Source organism: Vipera ursinii (genome assembly GCF_947247035.1).
Source record: "Vipera ursinii genome assembly, chromosome: Z".
Taxonomy (NCBI): Eukaryota; Metazoa; Chordata; class Lepidosauria; order Squamata; family Viperidae; genus Vipera; species Vipera ursinii.
Window position 1 is genome coordinate 427776 of NC_139517.1, and position 22190 is coordinate 449965.

The window sequence follows — 22190 nt, forward strand, 5'->3', positions numbered from 1 at the left end:
TCTGGGAGTTGACCCGCAAGTCTCAAAGGGGCCAAGGTTGGACGTGCCTGCCTTAAATCCTGCCAAAGGGTGCAGTTCCCGGTCTTCCCACTCCCAAACTGGCACCTGTGTTTGTTGGTTGCTTTTAACTCGGCCCCTTTAAGATGAGAGGCTACCACCTCTGCTGCCTGGGGAATTCTGGGAGTTGAAGTCCACAAGTCTTAAAGTGGCCGAGTTGCGGAGAGCCTCTTCCTGAAAGTCTGAGCCGGCTCTCGGCCCCGGGCCTGACCCGGAGGCTGCCGCGGGCTCCCCGAAGCCCCTTTTCTCTTTTTCTCTGCCCGGAAGGTCCGATGCCCCCCGAGCAAAAGGGCAGGGCGGGGGGGGGCAGCCCGAGAAGCAGAAAGTGCCCCCCCGCCTGCATCTGGGGGGCTTCCTGCCCCTCCTCGGCCAAGCCGGGCGTCTGCTCGGAGGCTGCGGGTTGCCGGCTCTCCCGCCGCCCACGCGGGGAGCTGCGCCCGCGGCGGCCCGCAAGCCAAGGAACCGGGACCCGCGCCCGGAGGAGACCCCGGGAACCGGGGCGGGCTCGCTTCGTCCCCCCAAGCGGCCGCGCTCCGGAGCGCCTTCCGAGCCGGCGCGCTGCATCCCGCCCGGGACTGGCTCCAGGGGCGCTCCCCGCCTCCGGCTGCGCCCGGACCCGGCTCGACGGGGGAGGAGGCGGCGGCGAGCCGTGGCCGCGGGCGGCGTCTGCCGGTGGCGATGCCCGGGCCGGCGGGGGCTCCGCGATTGCCGCCGCCTCGGTCTGCGCGCGGGGCCCCTCCCGGGCAGCCAGGCTCCGGCCGTGCGCGCTGAGCTCAGGGGCCGAGCTGTCAGCGGCGGGGCGGAGCGGAGCGGCGGCGGAGGCGGAGGCGGAGGAGGCAGGAAGGGGCCGAGCCGCAGCCGGCGCTGGGTGCAGGGAATGGCGGCCGCTGGCGGAGCCGGAGCTGTGGGCGCCTCGGCAGGTGCCGGCCGGGGCGGGCGGGGAGGCTCCGGGGCGGGAGGGGCGGCGGAGGGGGAGGGGCGGCGGGAGGGGGAGGGGCTCCGCGGGGGGCCGGCGTCCGGGAAGGGGCGGCTTCCCCTCCGCCGCTGACGCCCTGCCGCCCCCCAGGCTGGTTCGCGCGGAGCCTGCCCGGCAGAGCCGTCTGAGCGCCCCGCCCGCCCCGAAGATGAATAAGGCGGCCACGGAGGTCTCCGGTGAGCGGGGGGGGGACTCGGCCGGCGGGGAAGCCCGGAGGGTGGGCGGGGGAGGGGCGCTCTTTTCCCACGGGGAGGGGCCGGGAGCAAGCCGCCGGGGGGGAGGGCTGGGGGCGGCCGGACCCCCGAGCGGTCCTTGCGCAGACGGGCGTTTGCCCCCCCCGTTGGCGCCCGGGGCCTCCGCGGAATCCCGCCCGGGGACGGTGACCCCGCCGCCTCTCCCTGCCCCCCCCCCGCAGAGAACAGCCACCACCTGAAGGTCTTCTTGCCCAAGAAGCTGGTGGAGTGCGTGCCCAAGTGCCCGGCCCTGCCCAAGGAGCGCCTGCGCTGGAACACCAACGAGGTAGGGGCGCAGGGGATGGGCGGGGGGGGGGACAGGCTGCTGCTGCTCCGGAACCCCGAGTCCCTCCTGGGGCCGGCTGGGTCCTCTGGGGCGGCTGGTGTCTGGGGGAAGCTGCCCCATCACACAGGCAGGGGAGGCCCCTCTGCATTGGGGCTCTGCCCTCTTCTCGGGGACACCCCCGGCTGGGCCCTGCGTGGCCCCTAATAATTGGGGCCCGTTTCTGAGCCCCAAAGTCCCCTCCAGCTTCTCTCTGCGGAGTCTCCAGTTGCACTTCTTTGGCGCCGACTGCCCAGGAAAGAGTCCCCGTCCCCTTTTAAGAATCACCCCAAAACCCTTTGCCCATTAGCCCGAGCACAAGGGGTGTGTTAACCGGAGAGGGGGAGATGTGATCCCCACCAGAGCCTTTGCGGACTGGAGGGTTTTGTGTGTTTGTGTACAGAACAGGGAAGCGGTTCCTGCAAGACGCTATTTTCGATCTGGAACAAACAAACCACATTTAGGCCTTTTTAAAAAGAGCCTCATCCTCAGGGTTGGGAAAGAAGCCCAGTGCGGCATCCCTGAGATGCTGTTCCTGGGGGGCGGGGGAGGTGGCAACCAAACGGGCCCCTTCCCACACATTATCCAGCCATCCTGCTCTTCTTTATCATTTTGGCCTTTCTGCTTCCTTTCGAGACCATCCACCGGCTTGAAATTCCGATTTCGGCCACGGTTGCCGCTGGCCCAGATGCTTTGGTCTTGCTCAGCTGCCGGCCTCTCGCGCCCCGCCTGGCTTTGCTTGCAGCATCCTGCATCCCCTTTTGCGACCTTCTGGTGAGCAGAGCCAACAGGGAAGCCAGCTTTGTTTAACAACCACATTACTAAATTGACAGCTGCGGCGGTTCACTTAACAACTGTGGCAAGAAAGGTCATAAAATTTTTATTTATTTATTTTAATTCCATTTATATCCTGCCCTTCTCCGAAGACTCAGGGCGGCTTACAAGCAAACCTCAGCGGAATACCTTGACGGCAGGAATTCGGGGCCCAGTTGGACCCTGCAGATCAGAGAGCCCCTTTTTCTTCTGCACCCCCAGCTCTGTCTTCAGACCCGAGGATGCTGGGGGGGGGGCAGGGGGTAGGTGCCTGGAGGGAGACACGCACACACACACACCCGGTGGCTCTGTCCTTGGGCCAGGCTCCCTCAGGGCGGACCAAGGGGAGGAAGTGGGGTTCCTTCAGTTGCACGCTGATCTCCAGAAAGATCCGGAAGCAGCTCCCGCTCTTGCAGGGGGGCTTCCGGGAAGAGACTGAAAAAATATATATAATAAAAACTGCAGATAAAAAGAGACCACGGCCATCCTCACCTTGCGCCTGCAATCGGCGCGGAACTCCAGTCCCTAAGCCAGGCAGCTGCCGGTTGTTCAGAGAATTGCACCTGATTTTTAAAACCTTTTTGCCACGGTTGTTAAGTGAATCAAACGGTCGTTAAGTGGATCCTTGTTCCCTCACTGGCTTTGCTTCTCAGACTCTGCAACCATCCCAAGCCCCTGAATTTCGATCACATGACCACGGGGACGTTGCTGTGGTCATAAGTGCGAGGACCGGTCATTGGTCAGTTTTTCAGTGCCCTTGTAACTTTCGACGGTCTCTGGCCGTGCAGGACCGCCGTTTTCTCTCAAGCTCACCTTGGTCAAGTCCATGTTGGACCAAGCCCTTGTTTGCCCCGAGTGCTCGGACGCTTGTCCTGGGAACCGGGCACCTTGGTGGGCTGCACTGCGGAAGGGGGCACCGTGCCCGCTGCGTGAGTCCAGGCGGCTGTTTCCTGGGCTGCCCGAGAGACTTTGGCCCTCCTGGCACTCGGTCCCCACAGCGGCTTTCTTCTTGCAAGAGGGCGGAATTGGCCTAAGTGCAAAATGGGGGGGGGTAGCCCATGCAGAGGGCTTTCCGGGGGGGCAGTGGTCTCCAGCCCCTTCCGGCTTTCAGGGAAGGATCTCCTCAGACCCCCGGCAGTCAGGCCAAACTCAGAATGGAGTGGATGGGAGATAATCTGACGGGGGCTCCAACATGCCGCTGGGGAGCTGGCTCTGAGGGGGGGGCACTCCGGGTCTTTCTTGCAGGAAATTGCCTCTTACCTGATCACCTTTGAGAAGCATGAGGAATGGCTCTCAGGCTCCCCAAAGACCAGGTAAGGGGGATGTCCCTGCTGGCACAAGGCCGGGGCACGGGGGGGGAAGGGAGGGGGTCAGGGGCCCAGCACAGCCACCCCTCCCTGGTGGAGCAGATGCTGCTGGTGCTTTGGGGGCCTGAAATCCCTTCGCGCGGGGGGGGGGGTCTGGGGCAACCAGCACCTCCCCCCACTTCTAACGGAATTAAAAGAGAAAAAGGTGCCCCCCCCCAAGCAATCCAGGTGTGGGGAAGCTGCTTCAGAGGGAGGCTGCCCAAACGGGTGAGGATCCTTGTCCCCTCCACCCCACGACGTGGGCCACGAGATGCCAGACCCTCCTTGGCAGAAGGGGGGAGCCGCTGCCCTCCTCTGCCTGCCTCCCAGGAGGAGACCCCGAAGGCCCCTGCTGGGGCATCCCGAGGGCTTTCGGGCCTCCTGCACCCCCTGCTCACCGGGCCTCCCCCGCCCGGCAGACCCCAGAACGGCTCCCTCATCCTGTACAATCGCAAGAAGGTGAAGTACCGGAAGGATGGCTACTGCTGGAAGAAGCGCAAGGATGGCAAGACCACCCGGGAAGACCACATGAAGCTGAAGGTCAAAGGGGTGGAGGTAGGACCCCCCCCATGATCCCCCCCCTGCAGAAGCCCCAGGCGCTCCCTGCGCAGGCCAGAGGCAGGAGGGGGCAGGGGGTCACTCGGAGGCCCCACTTTCTGAGAGACTGGGGCGCTGGGGGGGGGCTGTGGAGACCGGGGGGGGGGATTTTACAGGTAGTCTTCCGCTTAACAACCACAATTGAGTCCAAAATCTCCATTGCTGAGTGAGACAGTTGTGAGTTTTGCCCCCTCCTTTGCTAAGCGAATCAGGCCAGTTGCTGGAACAGGCAGTCGTTAAGTGGATCCGGCTTCCCCCGTTGATTTTGCTGGCCGGACCGTCATAAATATGAGTCAGTGGCCAAGATTTGGATCATGTCACATGCGGATGCGGCAATGGTCGTAAGCCTGAAAAACAGCCATAAATCGCTGTTTTCACTGCCGTTGTCACTTCAAATGGTCACTAAAAAAATGGTTCTAAGCTGAGGACTACCTACACGGGGGGGGGGGTCTGCTCCAGGTAGGAAACACTCCCCCCATCTTTGCTGCCTCCCCCCCAGTGTCTCTACGGCTGCTACGTCCATTCGTCCATCGTCCCGACATTCCACCGGCGTTGCTACTGGCTGCTCCAGGTGAGTCTCCCTGTGGGTGGCTGAGCCAGGTGGGGGCTCTGCTTGAGGAAGTGGGGGGGGAGGTTCCAGAGGAAGGACAGCAGCAGGTGAGCCGGAAGGGGGAGCCCACTGCCCATCCCCTCCTTCGTTCCCTGCGTTTTGGAGTGGCTGGCTTAATTTCAGTTAAAGGATGTTATAATCTACGAAGAATTAGCCCTTTGTAATGGTAGGGCCGCGCTCGGGATCCCGCATCCAGTTTTGGTCACCACGATGTAAAAAAAAGATGTTGAGACTCTGGAAAGAGTGCAGAGAAGAGCAAGAAAGGAGATTAAGGGACTGGAGGCCAAAACGTAGGAAGAACGGTGTCAGGATTTGGGTTATGTCTGGTTTCATGGAAAGAAGGACCAGCGGAGACGTGGTAGCAGTCTCCCAATATCTCAGGGGCTGCCTCAATGAAGGGGAGGGGTCCACCTCTTATTCTCCAAAGCCCCTGAAGGCAGGCCAAGAAGCAACGGATGGAAGCAAATGAAAGAGAGAAGCAACCTAGAACTAAGAAATTTCCTGACGGTTAGCTCAATTAATCAGTGGAACAGCTTTCCTCCAGAAGTTGTGAATGCTCCAAAACTGCAGGTTTTAAGAAGAGATTGGACAACTTTTGTCTGAAATGGTATAGGGCAGGGGCAGGCAACCTCGGCTCTTTTATGACTCGTGGACTTCAACTCCCAGAAATCCTGAGCCAGCATGGAGGAACTGTGGCTCCCTTTATGACTCGTGGACTTCAACTCCCAGAATTCCTGAGCCAGCATGGCTGACTCAGGAATTCTGGGAGTTGAAGTCCACGAGTCATAAAAGAGCCAAGGTTGCCTACCCCTGGCCTAGGCCACTTTATGGCTCGTGGACTTCAACTCCCAGAAATCCTAAGCCAGCATGGCTCAGCATGGAAACCTCTCCCTTTCCCCTCAGCATGGCTGGCTCAGGAATTCTGGGAGTTGAAGTCCACGAGTCATAAAAGAGCCAAGGTTGCCTACCCCTGGCCTAGGGCTTCCTGACTGAGCAGGGCGTTGGACTAGAAGACCTCCAAGGTCCCTTTCAACTCTGTTATTCTTTTCTAAACGGAGAGCGATGGCCTCTCTCTAATTATGCCCTGAAGGCTAACGTAGCATTCGTCAATCTCAACAATGTTTAACAGATGCAAACTTCATCTCCCAGAATTCCTTAGCCCAGGGTGCTGGGCTGGGGAATTCTGGGTGTTGGAAGTCTGCACCCCTTAATTTTGCTGAGATTAAGAAACTGTACTCTCAATTTAGGGATCTCCAAACTTGGCCACTTTAAGACTTTTCGGACTTCAACTCCTGTGGTGGCTGAGGGATTCTGGGAGTTGAAGTCCACAAGTCTTAAAGTGACCAAGTTCGGATACCCCTGCTTTAATAGAACAAATGATGATTTTAGGAAAATATTTATTCACTGTTACTTAGAATATCAATAAATGACTACAGGAGAAAAATGCCCAAAATACATAAAGTCATTGTCCAAGAAATATGGTCCTGCTTCTCTTGGGGGGTGGGGGTGGGAGTCTGCGTGGCCTCCCCTGGAGAGGATCCTCATGGCCCCCGATATGTGATAAACCTCAGTGAGGAGGGGGCTCCCCTGGAGGGAAGGGTCCATTCCCCAGGAGGAAGAGGCAACTCAGCCCAGATATGCATTGTGAGAGAAGGAGGGGGAGGACAGCCTCTCCTTAATAGTTCCCAGAGTAGATGGAGACAGTCTTGAGTTTTCAATCCGGCAAGATTCCGTCTGCAGGTCTAAAGCAATAAAGAACTCGGCTAGGAAGAATCAGCAACGTTATTCTTGGTTTAGGGCCTGACACGATGTCTTTTCAGGACCCCCCAGCTATCCTTCAGGAGTCCTCTTTGGGGCTGGGGAGTCGCCAAGGCTTGGCTTACCCTCCCCGTGCCAGTTTGAGAGCCAGAACGAGGGTTGGATCCACCCAACTAAGAAGCAGGAAGGAAAGCGGGATTCAAGGCTTAGGAAAATGCTTTTCTCTCCTAGTCTGCCTCCTTTGCCCCCAAGGGGCTTCCCTCCTGCCTCTCCTCCCACCCGCCCTCCCTTGCTCCCCCCTGCAGAACCCGGACATCGTCCTGGTGCACTATCTGAACGTGCCGGCCATTGAGGACTGCGGGAAGGTCTGCAGCCCCGTCCTCTGCTCCATCAACAGCGACCGCAAGGAGTGGCTGAAGTGGTCGAAGGAGGAGCTGGTTGGACAGCTGAAGCCCATGTGTAAGCAGTGCCAGGATGCTGCAGGGTTCTTCGTGGAGACCCTCCCCAAAGTCACATGACCACGGGTTGCTGGGCGGCCAGGCCACCTTTACCACCGTTCGGGGTGTCCCGCAGCCACACGGCTGCATTTTATAGCAGGCTTGCCAAAAAGCGGCATTTCCCTTCAGCATCTCCATTAGAGTTGTAACTGGAGGACTGCCCTGCCCTGTTTCTGGACTCTGAAGGGCCGATGGCTGTGCCGAGCCTCCGGCCACCAGCAGGGGCTGCTGAGAAGCGCCAGGCCAGTGGCCTCCTCCTCTGTTCCCAGGAGGCTCCTGCTGACCACAACTGCATGCCCCTGGACTGGCCGGGAGCTGCTGCCTGGTGGGGGAGCAATTGGGCCAGAGCGTGCTCAAGAGGAAAAGCTTTGCCCATCCGGTGGTGCCCTTGGAAGTTGCCCGTGGCAGGGCACCCCCTTCTCCCTGGGAGGGCCGGTTTCTGCATTCCGGGAGGGTCGGGGGGGTGGTGCAGGACAAGGCCGGGACCCTCGGCTGGACACGCTGCGCTCTTTCCTCCCGCAGTTCAGGGGATCAAGTGGACCTGCAGCAGCAACGGGAGCAGCAGTGCCGACTTCTCTGTGGAGCAGCTGGTGCAGCAGATCCTGGAGAGCCACCAGGCCAAGCCGCCCCCTCGGACCCACGCCTGCCTCTGCAGCAGCAGCCTGGGTCAGCCGCCCCCTCGCCTCTTCCCTCCCTCCCTTCTGCAGCCTGCGTCGGAGCCTCCCCTCCCCCCCATCCTGAGGGGGGTCTGCAGAGCATCCCACCAGCTGAGATGCTCTGAGGCAGGGGCTTCCAGAGGGCGCTAAGAGGGCTCGGTGTGGTCAGGGAAAAACCTGCCCAGAAGATGTGGGTCCACATCCAAGGAGTCGGGGCTAGAGAAGCGGGGCCACCTGGTGCCAGCTCAGTTTTTCTGCTTGTGTGTGTGCGCTGAGAGAGAGAGAGAGAGGTGCTGCCGCCGTGGCAGAGGTCAGACGGCCACAGGAGAGGGGGGGAAACGCCTTCTGGACTGGACATTGCCAGGTTGTGGGGCCCACTGCCTGGCCCCTGCTCTCCCAGCCTGCCAATAAGCCAGGATCCAGCTCTTAGGCTGGAAATGGGGGCCGTAACCCCCCCTTCCTCCTCCTCTCCTGGCAGGGAGTCCCGGCCACGTCCCGCACAAATGCAACAGCATTAAGCACCGGATCATCTCCCCGAAGGTGGAAGTCCGTCCGTGCCCCTTCCCAGCCCTGACAGAGGTGCAGAACATCTCCGGCAGCCCCGAGGGCCGCGCTGAGGCTGACCCGGCCAAGGGGCCTGTCCTGGACAGCAAGGCCACCAAGCCGGCCAAGACCACCTCCACCATGGCCGACGCCGTCCCCGACTCCACGCAGCCAGCCCCTGCTCTGCCCCGGCCCAATGGCTTCCCCAAACAGGAGCAGCCCCCAGGCACGCTGTCCGTCAGCCTGCCCGGCAGCACCATCTTCGTCATGGCTGGCCCGAGCGGGGCTGAGAAGCCGCTGGCCCTGACCCCCAGCCAGCACCTGGTCTCCGGAGAGGGGGGGGCGGCCCCCACAACGCCTCTTGGCCTGGCCGTCTTGCCCGGACTGCTCCTCTCGCAGAGCCTGGAGTCTGCCATGGAGACCAGCGAGGGGACCTCGGACGCCTTCGACCCGGACCGCTTCCTGAACAGCCCCAAGCAAGGACAGACGTACGGGGGCGGCCGGGGCCTGCGAGCTGAGCCGGAGCCCCCGGAGACTGACCCGGCTTCGGGCTACTCGCTCTACATCTCCACCAATCGCTTCTTCATCCAGGACGATGGGGCCAGGCAGGGACCTGCAGCCCTCTCAGCCAGCCCCACGGTGGCCACAGCGGAAGCCAAGAGCAGCCCGGAGGCACCCATGGAGACGTCGGGCGAAGGGGGCCGAGCGCCCCGGGGTGCCCCGGAGATCTCCCCCAAGGAGCTGCAGGAGGAGCTCCACTCGGTCATCCAGAGAGTGGCCGCGGCGGCAGCGGGAAGCCCCTTCGGCCTGCCCTTCGACAGCCATTTCCCAGACCTCATTAGCGAGCTGATGACGGAGGGCCCGGCAGCAGACGGGGCAGGCAGCCCAAGAGGCCCCAGTCCCGGGTCAGAGAGCCCCGAGGCAGTTGTGCCGGAGCCCCCGACCGAGTCCTGCCACACGGCGGAGACTGTCCTGGGGGCCCCCGCTCAGCCCTGGGTCTCCATCACCGACTTCTCACCCGAGTGGTCCTACCCAGAGGTAGGTGCTCGGCTGAGAAAAGCTGAGGAGGGGCCAGAAAGGCCTCAAAGGCCTGGGGGGAGGGGCAGCAGGCCGGGGGGGGCGTTTTGTGTCGCTACCGGTGTCTCCTTTTGGCCACGGGGCCTCGAGGGGAGCCAACTCCTCTTTGACTCCCGCCTTTTCCTCCTGGGGGAGCAGGGGGGCGTGAAGGTGCTGATCACCGGCCCCTGGATGGACGATTCGGAGTCTTACAGCTGCCTCTTCGGCCAGATCTCGGTCCCGGCGTCGCTCATCCAGTCCGGGGTGCTGCGCTGTTACTGCCCAGGTAGGAGAGCCGAGGGTGGGGCAGGGAGACGGGGAAGGCCTGGCCCAGCCCCTCCCGGAGCAAAGGACCCCCTGCCCCCCTCCCTCACAGTGCTCTCCCCCTTCCTCCCGCAGCCCACGAGGCGGGGCTGGTGCCGCTGCAGGTCGCGCGGGACGCCTGCCTGGTGTCCCCGTCGGTGGTCTTTGAGTACCGGGCTCGGAGCTTCCTGACGCTGCCCGGCCCCCAGCTGGACTGGCTCTCCCTGGACGGTGAGTGGGGGGGCACCGCCACCACTGCTGCGGGCTTTTCCTCTTCCCATACAGGTGGTCCTCATCTTACATCCGTTCTTTTTAATGACCGTTCAAAGTCACAACGAGGGTGGAAAAAGCGGCCTGTCAGCCGGCCCATATTTAGGACGGTCGCGGCGTCCTCGGATTATGTGATCTCCTTTTGCCACCTTCGGTCGAGCAAAATCAGTGGGGAAGCTTGATTCACTTAGCAACCAGGTTACTAGCTTAACGGCAGTGATTCCCTGAACGACCGTGGCAAGGGAGGTTGTAAAATGGGGCAAAACTCACTTAGCAACTGGCTTGCTTAGCGACGCAAATTTGGGGCTGCATTGTGGTCCTCCTGTAGAACCATAGAGTGCCAGGGCAGGAAGGGCCCCTTGGACCCACGGCTGCCCAGGCGGGCACAGCCCCAGGGCCAGGCGGCGGTCCGAGGCTCCGGGGAGTTGTTTGTGTCGGAAAAACCAGCGCGGGGCTGGGTCCCGTCCAGGGTGTCGCCTTACAGGGATATTCCTGGCATCTGCAACGGAAAAGCTGGGAGGGGCCAGGAGTTTCCATGACGGGCTGTGCTGGGCCCTCAGCTGCCCCCTCCCTCGACTCGCCCCTCACCCTGCTCGGCAGAGACCCCAGTGCGGGCACCCCTGTGCGCTGCTCCCCTCGGTGCATCAGAGCAAGCACCCCGCTTCAGTCCCGGGGGTGCAGCTGGACCACCCCTGACCCCCCCGGCCCCTCTGGCGCCGCCTCTGCTGGCCGAGGGCCGTTTGGAGTCTTCCCGGTGCCGGGATGGGGGCTGGTGGGAGCTTCTGCCCCCCCCTCCATGCAAGGGGTTCAGTTGCTCAGTCCACATCAAAGGAGCAGCTCTGAGCAGGCTGGCCAGGCGGTTCTTGGCCCGCCTCGCAGGGAGAGCCACCTCCGGCCCTCCCATTGGCTGCCTGCTGCTGACCCAAAGGGAGGGGGGAAACGGCCTGAGCCCAGCCCACCCCGGACAGGCCTCACCTGGCCACAGTCCGGTCGGAGCCTCTGCAGAAGAGCGCCCAGGGCTGTCCTTGCCAATCGGGCGACTGAGGGGTCCCTAAAGGGCGTCCCCTCCCCTGCCGGTGCCCGAGGGCATCTGTCCAGGCACGCCCCCCCCTCCCCCCCCGTGTGACCTGGAAAAAATCCCTTTCTGAGAACAGGCCTGTCTTTGACGGGCATGCCCGATTGCAAGGCCGGGCTGGGCAAAGGGCGCCATGGGGAGCAGAGAGGAGCCGTGCAGAGGGGACTCCTCTCGCCCGCCAGCGGCAGGCAACTGTCCGGCTGGCCTTTGCATGTGGGAGAGAGAGAAGAGAGAGAGAGAGAGAGAGAGAGAGAGAGATCATTAAAGGATTGCCGCCTGCTCTCCCCCGCCCAGGCCAGTGGCTATTTTCGGGAGGGCCGGGGCTGGTCAGGCTGCTGTCTCTGGCTGGCGGAGAAAGAGCCGGGTCCCCTCCCACCGGCGCGTCAGGGGTGGGGGCAGCGGCCCCCTTCGCACTGTCATTGCATACCAGGAAGGCTAGCGGTGCCCTGATCTCTGCCCCCCCCCAGCTGGGGGGCGGGCCTAACCTGGGATTTCTCTGCGGTCCCTGGCAGCTGCTTTCGAGTCCCGCCGGAGTTGAGGAGCAGAGCGCTGGGCTTGGGGGTCAGGCAAGGGGGCAGCCCCACGTCCCCTGGCAATGCCCAGAGCAGGTACTGGCCTTGGGAGGCGGGAAGGGGCTGGAGCTGGGAAGGAGGGGGCTTCGGTGTCTGCTGCTGCTGCTGCTGTGGGGGGGGGACGGTCTGGGCCTCTGGTCCCCAGCAGCGCCCCCTGCCCTGGGGGGCAACGCCTCCCCGCGATGGGCTTGCTGGGCTGTGATGTGGGCCAGCGGCAGAGCCCCCCCCACCCGAGGGGCCGCAGTGGCTCTCCTGGACGCCTCTTCCTGCTCCAGGGGCAATGAATGAGCCGGGTGGGGGCTGCGTGGCAGGGGGCCGGGGGCGACGCTGGGCAGATCCCGCCACCTCTCCCGGCAAACGTTTTTTCGGTCACTTTGGGCGTGCTCCGAGATTAACCTGGGCTTCATCTGCCGTGGCTAATTGGCTTTCCTGGTTTATGCCTCCAATTGTCGCGTGTCGAAGGGGCCTGTTCACGTTGCGCTGCTTGTGAAAGGGAGCCCGGTTTTGCTCTGCGAACAGACGGGGGGGGGCGCGGGGGGAGGTTGCCTTCTGTTCATGGGGTTTTATCGGCCCGGACCTTGTTTGTCTGTTTGCTTCTTTAGCGGAAGCCCCAACATTCCCCCATCACAGAGAAGACATGAGCCCCTTCCGGTCCCATCCTCCCCCCCCCCCCGTGGGCTGGGTCTGCTCGTTCCCTGGGGGGGGCAGCGGAAGGACAGGGGTGCTCCGGGGCCCTTCTGGATGAACCCAAGACTTTTCCCCTCTCCAAGACTAACCACCTGTCCAGCCCCCCTCGCCCACTCTTGGGTGCTCAATGGAGATGCCCCCCCTCCAGGGGTCATCTGGGAAAATGAGGCCAGCCCGGCCTGTTAATCGCCCTGAATCAGGATTAACTTAACAGGATGCCCGGCAGCCTCTTAGCCTCCCCCCCCCAAACTCACCTGGGCAGGGCTGGGCTGCGCTGCCTCTCACCAGCCTCTTCTCACCCCCCCCCCCCAGATAACCAGTTCAGGATGTCCATCCTTGATCGCCTGGAGCAGATGGAGAAGCGTGTGGCTGAGATGGCCGCCTCTGCCGCCCACGGCCCCCAGGCCCAGCCCCAAGGGGAGAAGCCCCCTGGCCAGGTGAGGCATGGGGTGGGGGTGGGGTGGGAGGCAACCAGAGCATGGCATCTGCCGGTGCCCGGCTGGCATTGTCAGCGTCCTCCTCCACTCGAGGGCTTTGCCAGTTGGGCGTTAAAGTGTGCACAGACACACACACACACACACTTGGAGACGTGCCAGGCTGCGTGGGGGTAGCACCCGGATCTGATTGTGGGGATGCAGAAGCCTCGAAACACCTTCACGCTGCGGGGCCTGTGCCTGCCCCCATCCGCCGTTCTCCTGGGGCCCCACGTGGCCCCTGTGGGTCCCCCATCCGGGGTCTTCTTTCATGAGGCTCTTCTCCAAGCGAATAGGGCCGCTCCTTCCAGCTCCCCCCCACGGCTCCCCTCTGGAGGCTGTGGGGAAGGGGCCCGGGCCCCTGCACAGGCCCCATTGGGCCCCTGCAAGCCCTTATTCTGGAAAAACGGATGGGGCCGGCTCTGCTTTGGAAAGCTGGATGGAAAAGTGGCCTTGGGGAGATCTGCCGGCACCCCCATGTGGGGGGCAGACCAATGACAGAGCCCCAGGGCATTGGAGGGGGCCTCTCTGAGCCAGGGGGTCCATGGGGGGGGGGTGGCACTGGGGCTTTGCGGATCTGCCCCCCCCCTTTGTGTCCTGCTGAGCTGCAGAAGTGACATGCATTTTCAAGCCCCCCCTCCCCTCGGCAGAGCCCCTCTGGGCAGCTCACAAAAGCAGGCAACGTGCAGACAGTGTCTGGGGTGGATGTGCCCCCCCCACCCCCCCGGCCCCTTTGTCCCAGCCACATTGGCCGTGCAGCAGCAGCCGCGTGTATATTTAGTGTGTGTTCCCCCCCAGCCTGAATCTCGGGTTTCGCTGAGATTGGCACCTGTGTGGTCAGCCAGCCCGGCTATTCTGGAGCTGCCGGGTGGGAGATAAGGCCAGGCGGCCTCTGGGTGGGATTAGGGAGAAGGGAAGGCATCTGCCCCCCCCCCCAGCCGCCCAATGGCCCCGAATTCTTTCCGTTGAGATCAGCAGCTTGGCCAGGGGGCAGGGGCGCCACGTGGAGCCTTCTGGGCAAGGGGCACAGCATGCCTCAGTCCGGCACGCACACCGCAGCCACTTCCTGTGGCCAGAGGAGGGGAGTGGGCACTACAGCTTCCATCATCCCCAGCCAGAAGGCTCCTGGTGGAGTTGACGGGGTCTTTAGGAGGAGAGTCCTGTTCCCACAGGCCAGGCAGACACCTGTGAGGGGGCCGAGGGAGGGGGCCGGAGGGGGCATGGCCTCAGCCCAGGAGGTGGCACTGCCCTCCGAGACCCCCCCCTCACTGCAGCCGTTGCCCCTCTTGACTGGCAGGAGCTGGGAGGGACAGAGGAGGGCACCTCTGAGGAATGTGGCCCCAGGCCCTCAGCAGCCCACTCCTCACATTTCCCCCAGCTGGAGGGCTTCAGCCGTCTGCAGGGAATGCCGGCCCACCCCCGGGTCCTTGGCAGCCCCCGACCATCTCAATTGCGGGGGGGAGTGGCTGTTGCCACGTCTGGGGCAGGAGGGCTGAGGGGTCTCAGTGGGGCTGTGCTGGTTTGGGTGGGAAATGGGCCCCTGGAATCTCTGGGGAGGCTGGGAGAGGCTCTTCACCCCCCTTCCTCTCCCTCTGCCCCCAAAACTAGGCTGCCTCCGACTCCTTTGAGGACCGCATTGTGGCCGTCTGTGAGAAAATGATGCTCTCGCAGACGTGGCTTTGCTCGGAGACCCTGGTGCACCACGTCAGCTTCCGGGGAATGACGCTGCTGCACCTGGCAGCCGCCCAGGGCTACACCCGCCTCATTGAGACCCTGATCAAGTGGCGGTGAGTCCCCCTGGCCGGAAGGCCGAGGGCCCTTTGGCGTCTCTTGCCCAGACCTCCGTGGGGGGGAAGCTCCACCCGGTTCTGTCCAGAAGGGGCACAAAGCCACCCCCACCCCCGGGCCCCCAAGTGGAGGGATGGGGGGAAGAGAGGCAAATCTTTAGAGGGGTGCCAGCAGCACCTTCTCTCACCTGCAAGCGTAATAAACAAGCTATCTGTCACTTGTGGATACGTACAGGGCCTCCTTGGCTCACGGCCATTTGCTCAGGGGCTATTCCTGGTCTTCCGAGACCCCCCACCCAGCGTGGCAGATCCGAGCCTTTCCCCACGTGACAAGGTACTTGCGTGGATAAACTCTGCCACTTGCCCGGGTCCAGCCTGCCAGGTTTTGCCCCTCTGAAATTGGGGGGGTGGGGGTGCGAAGACCGAAGGGCCCCCGTTGCCAAGGCTGTGCTCGGGACAGGCGTCACGGTGGCTCTTGTTTCCCCTAGGAATCTCAACGCCCAGAATCTGGACTTGGAGCAAGAGGTGGACCCCCTCAATGTGGATCACTTTTCCTGCACCCCCTTGGTGAGTGCCTCTCGGAAGGGGGGGAAGGGGGGCTGATGCTGTCCGGCCCTTCCGGCGACAGAGATCCGCTCGGGCCCCTCCTGGTGCTTTGCCTCGGCCGGGGGTCTCATTCCTGTCCTCACCTTCCCCCCCCCAGATGTGGGCCTGCGCGCTCGGCCACTTGGAGGCCGCCCAGCTGCTCTACCGGTGGAACAGCCAAGCCCTGGCCATCCCCGACTCCTTGGGCCGCCTGCCGCTCACCGTGGCTCGTTCGCGGGGCCACGTCAAGCTGGCCACGTGCCTGGAGGAACTGCAGCGCCAGGAAGAGGCCCTCCCCGATCCTCTGGAGCCCTCGGCGGAGGCGCCTTGGTCGGCCGGCAAGGCCTGTGTCCTCGGCCTTCAGCACCCCACGGAGGGGCTGAACGCCCCCTCCCCCGTCTCGGCCAGCCCAGACACAGGTAGGGGCTTCCTTCCTAGGGGGGAGCAGCCTGCAGCGACGGGAGCACCGACCGACCGAGGCCCGGCTTCCTCTCTCCCCAGGGCTGAGCACTGCCAGCGGGGTCTCCTCCCCCTCGGAGCGCTCGGAAGGCTCCCTCTCCGTCACCTCGGCCTACTCCAGCGGGTCAGCTCTGCGGGAGTCGCCGGCCTACAGCCCCGAGGCCGAGGGGGCCATGGATGTCTGCCAGGGCCTGCCCGCCGGCCGCCTGGAGGGCTGGTACTTGCAGGAAGCTGCCAGCCCGCCCCGCCTCCCGCCCGCCTCCTTCTTCCTGAGCTATGGCGAGGCAGGGGCCCTGGGACCCCCGGGAGGCCCTGAAGCGGAGCTGGAGCCGGAGTTGCTGGCCTTCGGGGAAAACAGCGAGAACGAGGAGCGGCTGCCGGAGACGGACGTCCTGCAGGTCCGGCGTCCAGGAGGGGGGCAGTGGCTTGAGCATTCATTCCCCGGCCGGTCTGGGGGCAACTCCTCCGCCTCGCCCACAAGCCCACCTGCCTCTGGCGGTAACCATGGGGGAAAACCCAGGCAGAGCCCCCAGTGGTGGGGGGCATGCTCTGGTTGAGCACCAGCAGTGCAGAGAAGGGTCCCTGGTTCTCTTCCTCCTCCTCCTCCTCCTCCTCCTCCTCCTCCTCCTCCTCCTCCTCCTCCTCCTCCTCCTCCTGGTTTCTGGCTGAAAGGCTGGGATGGCAGCGAGAAGGGCCCGGGGCTGGGCCTCCCCCTGTCTGCAGCGGCCCTGCCATGCGGGAGCCCCTATTCCACAGGTCTGCACCCCGCGGCTCCGGAGCCGCATGCGGCTCTTTCAGCCGACTCCTGTGGCTCCCAGTCCTCTGACATGTGCAGTCCAAAAAAAAAATGGGACTAAAAAAGTTCAACCAATCAATTCAAATATGCAGGGTAGGTGCATATCTCGCCTTGGCTCCACTCTTCAGTCAAACCCTGTTCTGCGCATGTGCGCATGTACACACATGCGCACACATTTTTTGCGGCTCCCAGTTTTTCCTTTTGTGAGGGAACCGGTTCCGAGTGGCTCTTTCACTGTTTCAGGTTGCTGACCCCTGCCCTATTCCCTGCAGTCCAGCAGCGCCCCACCCCCACCCCAGAGGGCTAGGCTCCTCCAAGTTAGCGGCTGTGCCGGTCTTCAGGTGAAAGGCCTGCCCTGCTGGGGACAAAGACGCGGAGTGCCCCGGCGCTCATCTCCCGTCTCCCCTGTTGCCCTGCAGGTGGATGTCATCACCCTGGCCAGGCAGATCATCGAGGCCACACCGGAGCGCATCAAGCAGGAAGACTTTGGCTGCGCCGAGGCTCCTCTCCGCGAGCGGTCCGGCAACCTGGGCCTGAGCGAGACCATGTCCTGGCTGGCCAGCTACCTGGAGAACGTGGACCAGCTGCCCAGCCTCCCCCAACGACGGTTAGCTCTTCCGGACGCTGGTGGGGGAGAGCGGCTGGTGAGCTTTGGGGACGAGGGGTTCACGTCCTCCTCCCTTCTGCCTTCCAGAGGCTTGGCCCCCTCGCCCCCCGGGCGCTCCTGCCTCAGCCCCCTGCAGTCCCCCTTGGCGGACCTGTCCTTCGAGCGCCTCCCTCCGCCCCCCACCGCCGCCAGCTGGGCCGAGTTCCTCAATGCATCGGGGAACGGAAAGATGGAGAGCGACTTTGCCCTGCTGACCCTCTCGGACCACGAGCAGCGAGAGCTGTACGAAGCCGCCCGGATCATCCAGACGGCCTTTCGCAAGTACAAGGTGCGTCTCCCGACCGAGCCAGGGCAGCCCCTTCGATGGCACCTCGGCAGCTCTTGTCAGCCTCCTGGTCCCTCTCCTTCCTTGTTCAATGGACACCCCCCCCACACACACACACGCACGCATACCGCTGGTGCTGCCCGAAACAAGGGTGGATGGTTGAGGCTGCCTCGGGAGCACCTACAGCCAGTCCTCAGGACCGTTAATTTAGGGATCATTTGAAGTTAAAACGGCCCTGGAAAAAGTGAGTTATGGACTGTCCTCACACTTACAACCGTCGCAGCATCCCCACGGTCACACAATCAACATTCAGGCACGTGGCAACTGACTAGTGTTTATGGGTCCTGGGGTCACGCGAACCCCTTTGCGAGCTTCTAACAAAGGGGGGGCAGATTCACTTAACAACCGTGTTATTTAACAATTGCGGTGACTCACTTAGCAAGTGTGCCGAGAAAGATCGTAAAACGGGGCAAAACTCACACAAACTGTCTCGCAAGAGAAATGTTGGGCTCCATTTTGGTCGCAGATCAAGAACTATATTTGGGGGGGTGGGGAGAATGAGGGCTGACCCCCTCCCTGGTGCTGCCCCCCCTCCAGGGCCGTCGGCTGAAAGAGCAGCAGGAACTGGCAGCGGCTGTCATCCAGCGGTGCTACCGGAAGTACAAGCAGGTAGGGCCCGTCTCCGGCCCCTGCAAGCCTCCTGGGAGGCCCCCAGCCCCACACTCGCAAGCACCCCCCAACTAACCTGCGCTCTCTCTCTGTCTTGCAAGCTCACCTGGATTGCCCTGAAGGTAACGCAGGGGAGTGGGGTCCCAAGGCCACTCCTGGCGAGGGGAGGGGGAGGCCTGTGGGGCTGGAGAAGCCTCCGTAGGAGAGAGGGGGAAGGGGTTTCTCTTCTCATCCCCCGGAGAAAGGGCCGGCCGTGATCCGCTCGTGGGAGGCCGTCTTTGCTGGGGGTTGCTCTGGGGAGCCCTGGAAGGGACGTCTCGGCTGCAGCTGAAAGAGGGGGGCAGCTGGAGAAGTGCAGGGGCCACACCGGGGACCTAAGTGGAAGGAGTTTGATATTTTGGCTTCCTTGAAAGGGGGGGGACCCTTTCCCTGTCCTACCCTTACCCCCTCCCTGCCTCGGAAAAAGCCACGAAATCGGGACGCTTCCCACCAGGAAATCAAGGCGCTTCAGTTGGATGGCTCTGGGGAGCCCAAATCTCCCTTGGGGACAGTGGGGTGTTCCCCCCCCAACTTAAGGGACGTGCCTTTGAAGGGAGGGCTGTGGGCACTCCGGGATGGGCAGGTGGGCAGTAGCCCCCGCATCCAGCGCACTCTTCCCAGCCCCTCCTCTCCTCCCTGGCACAGTACGCCCTCTACAAGAAGATGACGCAAGCGGCCATCTTGATCCAGAGCAAGTTCCGCAGCTACTACGAGCAGAAGAAGTTCCGGCAGAGCCGCCGTGCCGCCGTGCTGATCCAGCAGTACTACCGCAGCTACAAGGAGTACGAGAGGCTGAAGCAGGGGCACCGCGCCTCGGCCGCCATGCAGCAGAAGATCAAGTGGGTGCCGGGACGGAGTCGAGGGTGTGGGGGGGATCTGGTTGCAAGGGGAGAAGCTCTGCATGTGTGTGTGGGGGGGGGGGAGGCAGGAGCAGGCACTGCCCTCGAGACCCTCCCTCTTTCCCTGAAGCCCAAGACCCCCTCCTGGCAAAGTCCACAGCCGTGGCATGGCACAGTCCCTCTCTGGCTCCTTGCCAGGACGGGCCAAAGTCCCCCTGAGGCTGAGCGAGACAGTTCCGGTCCTGTGAAGCGACCCCCCCAGCCCCCCAAGGACAGCCGGTCCTGCCTGCAGCTGCCTCTGATATTGTCCTTCAGCCACAGCCCCGGAGCAGGCAGCTTGCGTGGGGCGGCTCCTGCCCGCCTGCCCGGTGCCCTCGAACCTCTGTGCAGTATCCAGGTGTTGGCACCCCTCTGCAAAGCCAGCCCCCCTCCCCACCCCCCTCCTCATTTCAAGATTGGATCTGCTCCTCCACCCTGATGCCCCATGTGCCTTGGGGGGGTTCTGGAAGGAGGGGGCTTCCCTCTCTCTCTCTCTCGGGAAGGGCACGGCCAGCAGCCCCACCAGAACTGGGATCCCTTCAAGCTGCTCCATAACCAGTTTGGGAGAATTGGCTCCAGCTATTCCTTGACCTACAGCCAAAATTGAGCCCAGATTTTTTGGGCGCTAAGCGAGACAGTTTTTAAGTGAGTTTTGCTCCACTTCACGACCTTTCTTGCTGTAGTTGCTAAGTGAATCATGGCAGTTAGCCGCAAGGTTGTTAAGCGGTTCTGGCCTCCCCACTGACTCCACTTGTCAGAAAGGTCACAAAAGGGGATCGCGTGACCCCCCCCCCCCTTGGACGCTGCAGCCCTCGTGCGTATAAGTCTGCCAAGCGTCTGAATTTTGATCCTGCGGCCACAGGGATGCTGAACTGGCTGTAAGTGTGAAAAACAGTCATAAGTCACTTTTTTCAGCGCTGTCGTAAATTTGAGCAGTCACGAAATGAACTGATGCTGAGGACTAGCTGCACGTTTTTCCCATTCAGGGAGGCAAAATGGTGCTTTGGAGCGGATTATGTTCCAGTCGCTTCTATATCGCTCTATTCCACATTTATATATTCATTTCGTACCTCTTAGCCGCCCATTTTCCCCCCGAGGGGGGCTCTGGGCCGTGACCCCGGGGCCGTGGGGTCTTCTCCTTGCTCCTGAGAAGCAGGCGAGGAGAAGGGGGGGTTTCAGCTACGGCACTTCCCACATACCGGCACCCCTCGGTGGGCCTGGGTGGCGCGTTCCTGGGGCTCTTTCGGAGGTCTGGCGAAGTGGCCCTCTTGGGAGGGGGGGTTGCCTACCCTGCTGGACGCTACGGAGGGCGGGGTGGGGGTGGGGGTTGCTGCTTCCATTCTCTGCCCTGAAAGGTCCACTCCTGCCGCTTGACCCTCGCCTTCTCCTCTTCCGACAGGGGGAGCTTCCTGACCAAGAAGCAGGATCAGGCCGCTCGGAAGATCATGCGGTTCTTGCGACGTTGTCGGCACAGGTACAGCAGGAAGGGGGGGGGAGACTGGGGGGGCAGAATTCAAGAGACCTTCTGCTGCAGTGGCTGAGCAGGGCTCATCAACGTGAAGAAGCCAGAAGATTATTTTTTTGGGGGGGGGTTTAGAAAATCCAAAGGAGACCCTCATGAGAAGCCCAGCATTGCCCTGGTGCCTGTTGGGTGGAATATTTGGGGAGGGGGCTTTGCTCGGCCTCTTTCACCCTCCTGGTAGCTGCAGACCCCATGGAGCATGCGGTAACTCTGCCGGCTGCAACTGGGGTGGGGGCCTTGCCCTGCTAGAGGGAGGGAGGGGGGACTCCCCTCCCTTCAGAGGTCACCTTCTCTCGTCCCCCCCCAAACAGGATGAAGGAGCTGAAGCAAAGGGAGGAGATGGAGGTGCCCCCACAGAAGCGTGGCATGGCCACTTAGCCCAAAGAGGACGCCTGCAGGAAGAGGCGGAGGAGAGTCCTGACCCCAGCCAAGCCCCCGAAGGACTTGGGGTCTTCCCGCAGGAAGGACTGTGCAATAGAGCCCCCCAGGCCAGAGCTTGGCCCCTTCCGGTCTGGGGTGGGTGCAGAAGCTCTCCTGGCCGGGGCCCAGACCCGTGGCCCTCGGCTCCATCGCTGGAGCCCCCGGCGAGCTTGCCTTCCGTCTGTGCCAAGGCCGCTCTGCCATGCACGGGCCTTTCCGGGGGTCGGAGGGGGACACCACACTCCAGGCTCTCTCGGGAGGGAGGGAGGGATTCTCGGGGGGGGGCACTGCCTTCACGCCAGCTTTCTGGAGGACCTGCAGCAGCTCCCCCATCTGTTTCCTCCTGCCCCTCTCCTCCCCATAAGCGGGGCAGGCTGCCAGGCTGGAATTTGAGGAGGGTCCTCCCCTGCAGCAACCCTCCTGCCCCCCCCCTTCCCTGTGCCTCTGTACATACTTGGATGATATGGGCAAAAGGCGGCCAGGTTGGCATCTCTTTAACCCAAAGGCGTCGGCAGGGGGCTGGGGAGAAAGACGCATGGGTTGTAACTCTGGGGCTCCCCCCTCCGCTGGAATCTCCTTTGGTATTTCAGCCCAGCCTCTGGATGTCACTCCCCCCTCCCGTCTGTCACACGGCTACCGTTTTTTGCATGACACTGGTTGGTTTGTACAAATTTACATTAAACTGCAAGAAAATCAGCGGTGCCAACTCCTTGCAAGAGTATTGAGTGGGCATCAGCCTCGCAGGAAGGGAGGCCCTGGCGCTTTGGGCTGGGGGAGCAGGCTGCAGACACCACCACCCCCGCCACGTCCTGGGAGCGGGAAGGGTCTCCACAGGGGCAAGGCGGACGTGGCCCACTCTCCGTGCGGTGCATCAGTGGGAGGGAGGGACGCTCTGAGGAAGCGGGGGGGGGGGCAGAAACTGGCGAGGGGCAACTCTTGCCTCAATTCTGCCCCACTCTCCTTGACCAGCAAGGCGCCTCCTGATAGGTCGGTCCACTGTGCCCTTTGCACATCAGGGGCCCCAGGTTGAGGAAGGCCGCAGGGGCCCTCTGGGGTCCCCTGAGTTTCCTGGTGCTTTGTGTAGCGGGGGGGGTGTTCCCGCTAAGTGGGGCGGCTCCCCTTCCGTTCTCAGCAGGCCCGCCCTGCCGCTTGGCTCTGGCCACTGCCCAACGACCGCGCAAGGCAGCTTCTTTTTCAGTGGGGCACACGGGCCTCGGGCACGGCTGGACTGAACTCTTGGGGACCCCCAGGCGAGGGTC

The 22190-nt window shown here is 62.9% G+C and overlaps 1 protein-coding gene across 5 annotated transcripts; it reads left to right on the forward strand.

The window, feature by feature from the left end:
* The first annotated feature begins 726 nt into the window (after positions 1 to 726).
* On the forward strand, positions 727 to 21124 carry CAMTA2 (calmodulin binding transcription activator 2). Of its 5 annotated transcripts, XM_083378464.1 has the most exons (22): positions 727 to 977; positions 1124 to 1209; positions 1449 to 1552; positions 3647 to 3714; positions 4167 to 4302; positions 4844 to 4915; positions 7018 to 7171; positions 7732 to 7875; positions 8344 to 9446; positions 9624 to 9750; positions 9864 to 9998; positions 12684 to 12808; positions 14453 to 14631; positions 15120 to 15198; positions 15335 to 15635; positions 15718 to 16073; positions 16891 to 17406; positions 18001 to 18072; positions 18174 to 18194; positions 18757 to 18950; positions 20389 to 20463; positions 20823 to 21124. In XM_083378464.1, the coding sequence occupies exons 2-22, from the start codon at positions 1182 to 1184 to the stop codon at positions 20887 to 20889; spliced, it is 4056 nt and encodes a 1351-aa protein (XP_083234590.1). In that variant the 5' UTR covers positions 727 to 977; positions 1124 to 1181; the 3' UTR covers positions 20890 to 21124. The 5 variants fall into 5 exon arrangements, with proteins under 5 accessions (XP_083234590.1, XP_083234591.1, XP_083234588.1 ...); XM_083378465.1 differs by lacking the exon at positions 18174 to 18194 and having other exon boundaries at positions 730 to 977; XM_083378462.1 differs by lacking the exons at positions 727 to 977; positions 1124 to 1209; positions 1449 to 1552; positions 3647 to 3714 and having other exon boundaries at positions 3781 to 4302; positions 16891 to 17078; positions 17166 to 17406.
* The last annotated feature ends 1066 nt before the right edge of the window (positions 21125 to 22190 follow it).